This window comes from Pseudomyrmex gracilis, unplaced genomic scaffold (assembly GCF_002006095.1).
Source record: "Pseudomyrmex gracilis isolate BER0280 unplaced genomic scaffold, ASM200609v1 scaffold_2, whole genome shotgun sequence".
In the NCBI taxonomy this organism is placed as follows: Eukaryota; Metazoa; Arthropoda; class Insecta; order Hymenoptera; family Formicidae; genus Pseudomyrmex; species Pseudomyrmex gracilis.
This window is the reverse complement of record NW_018020586.1, coordinates 1,505,061-1,515,395: the sequence shown is the minus strand read 5'-3', so window position 1 is coordinate 1,515,395 and position 10,335 is coordinate 1,505,061. Positions and strand designations below refer to the sequence as shown.

Sequence of the window (10,335 nt, the reverse complement as noted above, 5' to 3'; positions counted from 1 at the left end):
TATATATATATATTGATGCATATTCTCTCGCTTGAGAACGTGTATCACGTTGAAAAATAATCCAGTGCGCAAACAATTGTCAGTGCACAAACAAAGTCTCATTGAATATTTTCCCGACAGCACTCCAGCGCGCGGAAGTTCATTTTCGGTGTGTACTTTGTGGTTATCGTCGCGTTCGCTGCAGTCCTCATAGTGATCACCGTGTTGGCACCTATCGAGGAAACGTGGACCTCCTTCACCAACACCATCTCGAGTTACTGAGGTCGCTAATCAACGCCGTGGAAACATTCGTCTGTCGCTATACGATAATACTCGCGCGGAAGATTCCGACGCGGATAGAGACGACGATGACGACGACGACGACGACAACGACGACGACGACGACGACGACGATTCCCGCTGCGACTTTCTGTATGCAAATTAACTCAGAAGAATACGTGTAAATCTCTGACCCGTGTAAAGATTCAAATTTACTCGTGACATAGTGCAGACAAAGACGAAGAAATTGCCGAGCGACGCGGAAGATTGTTGGAGTGTTTTGTTTTTATTTTCTGGAAAAATCGATCGCGCAAACTACATACAGTCTGTACACGACGGTATACATTTATTGTGTTTTGTTTCTCGTTATTACTTGATTATTGTTTCTTTATCAAAAGTTTTGTAAAAATTTAAGTAATGTTTTTGTTTATAGAAAATACGCGCGTAGGTAATTTTGTATAATCGCGTTCTTTTACGGCTGTCACGTGTAATACCATCGCGATGTTAATATAATCGCGAGGATTAATAACATACGTATGTGCTCACAAAAGCGCAATCACCTGTGACGTTTTTTGATTCTTGTGTTTACATTTATATTGAAAACGGAACGTATATATTCGTTTACGTATACATATTCATACGACTACCGAATCAAATGATTGAGAGGTTGAAAGTACACATGTGTATTCGAGACCTCAAAACAATTGAGATAAAATCGGACGAAATGATTAATGAAGATATTTTTTGTCATTAATCCGCGATTTCATCAAACCACAAGGTAGCAAAGATAGAGTGGATGATACTGTATCATGTCATTTTATCGCAAGTATTTTTAGTTGTATCAGAGTATACATGCGAACAAAAGATAAAAATCTATTTTTGAAACTATTTAATAGGTAATTACAATATATTTTTGTATTTATATGTCGCACATTAATATTGAGTAATAATAAAAAATAATAATAATCGTCGGATTTCATTAATTTTCTTCCACATTTGCGCGTTAAATTCTCGCAATTTGGATTTTCAAGATATTATACAGTGTATAATACACACCACTTAATAGTTCGTCTTTATACAAATTATTTAAAAAAAAAACCAAGCATCCAATTTTTCAATTAAATTTAATTCAAATTATAATGTGTTCAATTTACACTTCAAATATTTCAAATACATCCAGCGCTCGGGTTCTTCCACCGGCTTTTCATTAATTTTCTCGTAGTAAAATATTTTTATTACAATTTAATAAAAATTTATGAAAATTAAATTTTGCAATTTAATCAAATCTAGAAGAAAATCAGCGAAATCGTAAAAAACCGTTCGTAAGCATAAGATTTAATTAAATAATCGCAGCTACATATTACGAAGTTTTTCTATGATTTCTTGTGTAAACGGTGCTTTTCTACTCTTGTATACATATAATTAATTATATTATAATTATTTATAATAAATTTACAAACACAGTATTAAATGTAGCTTTTTTAACTACTTTTGCTACTTTACGAACTTTTATATCTTACGTTGCTCTATTACTGGCTGGATCTCTATGAGCGATCGCGACCGGCCAATAATGGCGAATAGAGTAACGTTGTTAGCCTTAGCGTGACTGTTAATAACTATATATATATATATACACACACATACACATGCATAGTATTATACATACATGGACTCCGAATCCTGTCAATAACCATAAGATGGATTAGATAAACAAGTTTACCATGTCCGGGAATAAATTGATAGCATGAAAATGTATGGGATATTCATGAAAAGCGAGTTACACGCGAGCGTGTTAGTTATAATAAGATAGAAAAATTGGTTTATTATTCTGCGTGAATGTTGAAACGATGTTTCGTGTTAAAACAGCTGTTAAAACAATTTACTTCTTTTTTTAAACAATAAAAATGATTAAATAAAATACTTTATAATAATCAACTGTAAAACTCAAGTAATTAAAATTGTTTTCAATCTTTCATTTGCAAAACCTATAGTTTTGTAAAGAAAACAAATATGAAAGCAGAATTTTTAAGTTTTTCACCACTGTGCGAGTGTTGCGTTACACACCACTGGTAAAGAAATCAAACTTTCATGAAGGACTTACATTATGGAAATGTTTAATAGTGCGTAGTTTAATAACGAGTGTTTAATTAACAAAGTTAATAACGTGGGATAAATTAATTGAACGTGTAATGTATTTAGACGAGTGATCGTAACACGTCCATTACCAGCTCGCAATATCACGAGATCGTTCACAGATGTTTCAATCTGTCCCTTTATACTGTTTATTCGCCGCCTGAGGAATAATCGGAATGAAACTATCGGCTTTTCTGTTATTGATTTTTGACGCTGTTACGGCGATGTGATACATATCGCATGACACGGAATTTTTGCTGCTGCACTGCAGCAAAAGTTACGATCTTGCATGTGCCGCAATATTGACGGAGATATTGTGCGAGAACACGGAATCATAAAAAATCCGGCACACACACACACACACACAAGATTGCGATAGCCTCTGCGATAAAAATTAAAGAAAACAACGATGTGTCGCAACGTCGCGAATATAAACTGACACGATTTCGTAAATGCAATTTTTTTTAATGCGAAAATGAAACAAACGGAAACGAGTGTCCGCTGATTTGATTGATTATCATATAAGTGAAATCATTTTTCTATCGCGCGAAATCCCGTCTCGTAAGATTTTCGTGAAGATTACCCTTTCTTTATTATCCCCGGGATCATCCGTTTATCGTCAGGATTCTGCAGAATAGGTCATCCGGTTGAACATGATTAACTGTGAGGTGCTGCTGTTAACCGGATTACGTGGAACTTGAGTTTTCTAAAGTAATAAAGGAGAGCTCTACGAGCAAACTGATGAAATTCATAACGTCATGTACCGAGTGTCGCAAATAAACTAAATAATTAAAGAAAATACGATCAAAGATAATTAACATCGTGGAGAAGAAAGCTTGGGAAATTTGTTATTTTATTATTATCTCGAAAGATGTTTCTTCTTTGTTAATAATAATATAAAAAAAACCAAATACGGAATCATCATCGGTATATTGTATATTTTCAACATTCACCCGATTGTCATTATTTTTCGCTATGTGTTCGTATAAAGTTTATATACTCTTCGTACGGTCGATATCATATATCAAATAATAATTTTTATTGTATTGTTTTATAATAATAATAATTTAAAAATCAAACGACTGAGGCAACAAAATTGCAGCAAGTTACGAAGGGCATTGTCATAAAAGTTCATAACGTAATTATAAATATGAATTAATTTTTCTGAAATTTAAACTTTTATTTAAAAAAAACTATCGTATATAAAACCGCACAAGCTTTTTTCGCTGATTGATTTGTTCTTCTCATTTTTTTACAATTTAATTTAAACTGTCGTAAAAAGTATTAATTTATTGTTTGAACTTAGTAATCACTGACGTGTGCATTTCAGAAAGTCAGTTATTTAGTTTAAAAGAAAAAATTTGCTAATTGTGTAGTATAATGTAATAAGTTTGTGATATGAGTTTCCGGAGAAAAACTGCAGTCTAATATATCCCGAGCTGTAAATTAAAAGTATTATCTTTAAACGCGTTCTTTCTCACGAAAGGTCTAAGGTATATTCTCGTAATACACTCACGGAAATGAAAAACCGGAAACCCATGATGAAATAATTCAAGTGCTAGGAAAAAGTTACAAATGCGCGATATATCGCATGGAAAAACAGCGTGCAAAAGTTATTTTTAATTTACTGCACCGTTTCAAAACTCTCTCTCTCATGTTTAAAGGGTCGGTGTTAAATTATTCGCGCGTAAAATCACATGTAGATATGTGTTTAGACTCTAAAATCACTTTGATCTGTCGGTAAAGAGCCGATTATTCTTTTGATTAAACGCATTTTCACAGCGTGACATTAAATCTTTTGTTTAACATTTTCGAGTCTGCAACAATTTGAATTTTTAACCATTTCCCATTTTTGACAATTGGAAATTTGAATTTTGTAGCGCGCAACGGTCAATTTAGTCCTCAACTGGAATGGCGAAGACATTGCGCGTAACTAGAGCGTGCAGGTCTCTCGTGAACCCATCATCCGTTTTTGTGCTAAAAGTAGCAAATCCGTTAAAAGCTCATTTTTTATTAAATGTGCAAAAATTATATTATACATTTTCAAGAAATATATAAAACACATTTTGAATTTTTATTATCGCAGTTAAAGCACCAGAAAAAATAAATTTTAAAGAAATTTCAAGGAGATAATTTTGTGCGTGATAACGGAAATAAAAATTATACATATCAAAATGTATATTTATATGGTAATTGTGATACCAATTGTGGCTTTTCTTCTCTTTCTCTCTCCTTTCTTTAACTTGAAAAAATCCTATATTAAAAAAAGCATTTGGACCGAGAAGTGAGCGTTTTGGAGCCGAATGTATCTCATCTATTGTTGCCTCTTTTCCGCGTTGCCAATTGGTTGGTTGGTTGATCGAGTCGAATCGAATTGGTAAGATCGAGAGAGTAAATAATGAAAAGCGATTTTGAGACAGTTCGTCGTATATGTAGAGAAAATTAAAAACGTAACTAAAGTCACGTGACAGGAAAGAGTAGAAAAACAACACGTGAAAATAACGTGACTGTAATTTATATTATATATAACATTAAATAATACCTATTATACATATAATTTATTATATATTTATAATATTATACTTTATATTGTATTATATGTATTATATACATACTACAGTAATGTCATTGACTTCCGCCGCGCGACTTTGGCGGGGTCACTGACCTCGGCCGCGCGGCCTTGGCGGGGTCATTGACCTCGGCCGCGCGGCCTTGGCGGAGTCATTGACCTCGGCCGCGCGGCCTTGACGGGGTCACTGACCTCGGCCGCGCGGCCTTGGCGGGGTCACTGACCTCGGCCGCGCGGCTAGACACGTGACTAAAGTATATTTCTGACATATCTCTAATGTGTATTATATGGTTTGTAAGACGTATATACTAGCTGTCATCGCGGTGATAGTTTGTGTTCACTGACACTACACGTTATAATAAAAACAATAATAGCGTGCGCGTAGTGCGCGCTTGTGTTGTGCTAGTATATTAAAAAATGTGTGCTTATTCCAGAGAAAAATGTACAGTTTTGCATGCAATCGTGCTGAAAATTTATCTCTTTTTATTTTTACACAAAAATATTTGAGGTGCGTGACGAGCGCGACATACCCCTGACGACTACCGCGTTCCCGGCGCTACATCCCTGGGTCACCATCTCGCGCGCACCCTCGATCGGAAAACACGCATTTCCAGGTAGAATGTTTTCAGGGGGTTAGTAACGGCGGCGGCTCGGGGGAAAAAAAATGGCGGCGGCCGATCGAAGGCGGTGACGGTAGCGTTATGACGCATGCCGCGCGGCGGTGGTGGCGGCGACGGTGGTGGCGGCGACGGTGGTGGCGGCGACGGTGGTGGCGGCGGCGTCCCTCGGCGGCGCCACCGTCGAGCTACCCCCTCAGTTCGATTGAAGACACCGGCCGGCACCGACGGCCGTCGCGACGCTCCGCGGCGCGTGTGTGCGTACGTTCGTTTCGGACATCTCCCCTGTTCGCGTAAGGTGGAAAAGTCGCAAAATAGGAGTACTCAGGGTGAAGGCTTTTACTCTGCGACGAGGGAAAAGACACCGTTGTGCATCAGGTACGAGGAAAAATCGCCCTTCTGCGCTTTATTACCGGCACGACGCTAATCCGGGGGTCGACGGAATGATATGTACGAAGGGGTTGCGAATCCTAGAGAAACCGGGAATTTCGTCGCGACGCTATCAAAGTCTCGAGAGTTTGATTCGGTCGCGACGTTACGCGTCCGAACGTAGCGACCCGTTTTGAAGGGCAACCCTCGGCAAGAGAAACCGACGCTTTTTCTGCTATTGATTTCGGCCCTTCGGTTCCGCGGCCCGTGTAGCACGATCGCTCGATAAGTTACGTGTTCGCACGCACTCACGCACGCACCGCAGACGCGTACTTTCGGCGGTGAATCGAGCACGCGTAGTTAACTTCCATCGATCAAATTTTCCTTCCGCCTACAATGTGATTTTGACGGGTTATTCGTTTTCTTTCCTCGACCGTCTCGGTTCTTTCGGTGTCGCTTGCTTGTTGCTCGCACAGGGTGAGTCGAAGGGCAGATCGTTTCTAAGGAGCAAATTTCACGCTCAGTCGTGCGGATTATTCGGTGATTAAATGTGCTAATGTAACATTAGCACGTTATTAATGAAAAAAAAGTTAGTTTTTTATATACTGTATATACTGTCTCGTCTACATGTATAATTACTATATAAAATTTATATAGTTATAAACTGTGATATTTAATTATATGATTCATTAAAAACTAGATATTTTATTTGGCATTTAACACCTTTACTTTTAGATGCATCACGCTTGTTTTTATCGGATAATAATTTTTTGTATTAGCTACGTTAAAAAAATATCAGAGATTTAGAATTTTCTTGGCAATTATTCTTTTGAGTGTGCGACCATAACGCTGTGATTTTCATTCGAGCACGACTCATGTGTGTGTTAGATTTGAATATATTTCGCAACGCGGTAACAAATAGCAGAAAATTAGAGTCTGCGACAGAGGTATTTACCTCAATCGAATCGTAACACGGAACGGCTTTAAGCTGCGCATCGAATGACGTGCCGAACGTTAGTTTGTTAAGGGTTAAATCTGTTTGTCACCGAGTCGCTGGCTTAATAGTACAATGGTGTGTAACTTGATTCTCTTCTCTTTTGTTGCAATTTTTTTTGCAGTACAATACAGCGATATGCGAATCGTATCGCATGTAACAACAAAAAAAAAGAGTTCCAAAAATGTTCGACAAACCGTGTTTGCGCAAATACTAAATTATTACAAGCCGTACGGAAAACAGCAGCGGGTTTCATACGCATTGCATGCAATTATTCCATTTGTCCATTAAACACGGTGTGTATTAGTTCGTGAAATATTAGTGTTTAAATGCGATACTGCAAAACATGAAGCACTCATTCTTTGGCAATACGTGTTTAAACAACACGCATCTTTAAAATGCGCGATTATTAACTGTCATGTTTAATTATCGTGGCAACTTATTTTATTGGTTAATTAATGTTGTTTAAATAGGTAGTTTATATAACAGAGAATATATTGTTAATTTGATTTCGTATTTTGTATTCTCTCCGTGCGTACGCGTGTATATACATATGTTGCGACATATGCATTCCGTGAATTTAAATACGCGGCTTTTGTATATTTCATGAGAATATGTAATTTTATATGTAATTAATGTTTTTAATTTTGATTGCTAATTTAATAACTTGACATTTCGTCTTCTGCGCGCACGAGAACACACGTATTCGTTAATCGCATAAAATAAAACGTGTTGTTATTAAATATCTTCTCTTCAATCAACAAACAAAATGTAACCAAAAAGAGACAATCTATTTCGCGACGTGTAATTTATTCAAGACATAAACGAGGATATGAGCAATAAGTAGAGTCGTTAAAAATGAAATCGAGAGCCATTTGTATCGAAACTGTCCGATACGAGCATGGAAGAAATATTAAGACGTAATTGAGACTTCATAACGTAACGCGGAATAAAAAACCAGAATGGAATCGGTCATTTGTCGAAATTACAGAGCACGAAAACAGAGAAACAAATTTTGCAGAGACACATTTTCACAATAATTCGCTACTGACAGACACAATTTTCGAAATTTATTCATCTGTCACCTTCACGCGCTTTTCAAAATAACCCGATTTAATATCTCTCCGAATTGATATCCCCGGGTGTTGGAACGATTTTAGCGCTTGTTTTTTTTTTTTTTTTTTTTTTAATGTGTTTCCGTAATTTTACAATATCTCTTGTATGAGTTGGAGGAAAATCCTTTATTCATTCATCTTTTATATAAGTTAGTTCTCTTTTCGTAGCGTCCTTTTCGTAGAAAACGGTCGATTTAATCGAATCCACCGGAGATTAGAGATTAGCCGCATAAAATCCAATTTTTCTGCGGGCCAATTCCGCAGAGAATAAGATTCTTATCGCGGTCCCGCGCGCTTTTTAAAAAGAGAACCCTGTGACTCGTGCGGTTTTCGATTCCGCGGATTTTCGATCGTTTTCGACGATGACGTACGAGTTGAGAAAATATTCTCGCGGAACGAGGCGAGACGTTTCGCGAGATGTTCGCAAGTGCTGCCGCGAAAGACGCAAACAACATGGTTACGTGCGCAGTCCGAGGAATGGAAATTTCGCGGCCCACCTGCCGAGAGTAATCTTATCTGCCGCAACTTCGTGACACCAGCCGTTGACTTAAGCCGAAACGTCAACTATCGGCTGCGACAGTCGATATCGGAGGGGGTGCATCCCGCGCGTCTCCCCCGATCTCCACGCTCTAAAAGCGACATCCGGAGGATGCGATGTAGGTTGCCTGATATGATCGACAAACCGATTACTTAACTTTTCCGACAATTTCACGAGCCACAGAGAAAAGAAGAGCTCTTGCCTATTCCTGTTATTTCCTTTTCGCCTCCGCAAAATTAACATGTGCCTTATCCGCGGAACGTGTTATTGGAGTCTTAGTTTGGCAACCATATTACTTTTTGCTTAATCTCACACACATTACTGTGCAGATTTTTATATCATATCATAATACGTTGTAACGTTTTATTTTTAATATTAAGTAGAAAATGTTTTTTTATAAAATAAATATACGTCTATATATTTCCTCTCTTTCTCTCTCTTTTTTAACCAGCAACGGGATATATATTATTCAACCTAATAGTAATTCGATCTTATTTGATCTCGCGCGTATTTGTACAAATAATGAAACTTCCGTAAAATTTGCAAATACTCCCGTGCAAACGCTGTAACATAGTACGTACATGGCATACGTTAGTTTTAATTAAATACTTTTTCCAAACTTGTGTAAATTTCTCCGCTATTTCCGAAAAATGATGATTCCGATTTGAACTATGTTAGTTTCATTTTTGTTTCACCGACGTGTTGTGAACATTTCTCATCTCGCTTCATCAGGGTTCAAGTGCAGCCTGATATTCTTGGACTCTGATAAAGTAAACATATGAAAAATGATAATGAAATAACATTAACGATATAAAACTGACATCAACACGGGTCAAATTCGAAAATCAATTTTCAGGAATTCTCACAACATCCCGCGAAATCGTAAAATATCAAATTTTACGGAATTGTACACGGTATCATTTATATGTACATATATCGGATGAACGAGTCAATTTTCATATTTTATTGAAATACGAAAAATATAAATATGTGTATATTTGTGTAGAATGCTATATATATGCGCTATATATATAGAAATCTCTCATAATTTATAAAACGTCACGAGAAAACATGAAAAATTGAAACTGAGAGATGAAAAGCTCTTTTTATATCGCAAAAGAGACTTGAACTCATTTTTCGAATAACTCGATTTCAAAATTAACAGTCAATGGGACACTCGTGATTTGACAGGTCGGGATATTAACTTTTTACGTGTGTAATCTTTGCTTTTAACGAAGTCACGTGTGACCTCGGCGACAAATATCTCGAAAATTTAATTTCAACTTACCGAGAATTTTTTCCCCGCATTCGCGAGCGTGCCGCAGATGAAGAGACGGAATGGGTCTTGCGTATTCCGCGCGGCAACGCTGCAGAAACGGAAAAGAGGCGACGGTAACCCCGGCGATAAGCGAAAAAAACCCAATTCGAGGCGCGTTAATACTCGCGAATCTCGCAGCGCGAGTTAATCCGACGGAGTCGCCTTGCATTTTCCGCGACGACGCAAACAAACCCCCGTTTTCTCTCCAGTATCGCGTCTCGGGAGGTTCTCTCAACGCGAGCGAACAGGACGCGGGCGATTATATTGTATGTTCCTTCGTTGCGCGAGGAAATTTTCGAAGTGAGGAAAACGCACACGCCAAAAAATAATAAAAAAAAAAAAAAAAAAAAAAAAAAAAATTAAAAAATATGAAAAAGAGTGACACAAAATGTGACGGCGCGCGAGGCGAAAACAACCCCTTTGT

General features: G+C 37.4%; 2 protein-coding genes across 3 annotated transcripts in view; both read left to right on the top strand.

Moving 5' to 3' along the window:
• Positions 1-2,153, top strand: part of LOC109853358 (putative ferric-chelate reductase 1 homolog) — a 19,961-nt gene extending 17,808 nt beyond the window's left edge. For both annotated transcript variants that reach the window (XM_020425386.1, XM_020425396.1), the window contains exon 12: positions 121-2,153. In XM_020425386.1, coding sequence (XP_020280975.1) covers positions 121-261 — 141 coding nt within the window. In that variant the 3' untranslated portion in view covers positions 262-2,153. The remainder of the gene's footprint in view (positions 1-120) is intronic.
• Positions 2,154-5,809: 3,656 nt separating this feature from the next.
• LOC109853348 (pikachurin-like) overlaps positions 5,810-10,335 on the top strand; it is an 86,112-nt gene continuing 81,586 nt past the window's right edge. The window contains exon 1 of the mRNA XM_020425362.1: positions 5,810-5,955. The gene's annotated coding sequence lies outside the window, so the exon portion shown is untranslated. The remainder of the gene's footprint in view (positions 5,956-10,335) is intronic.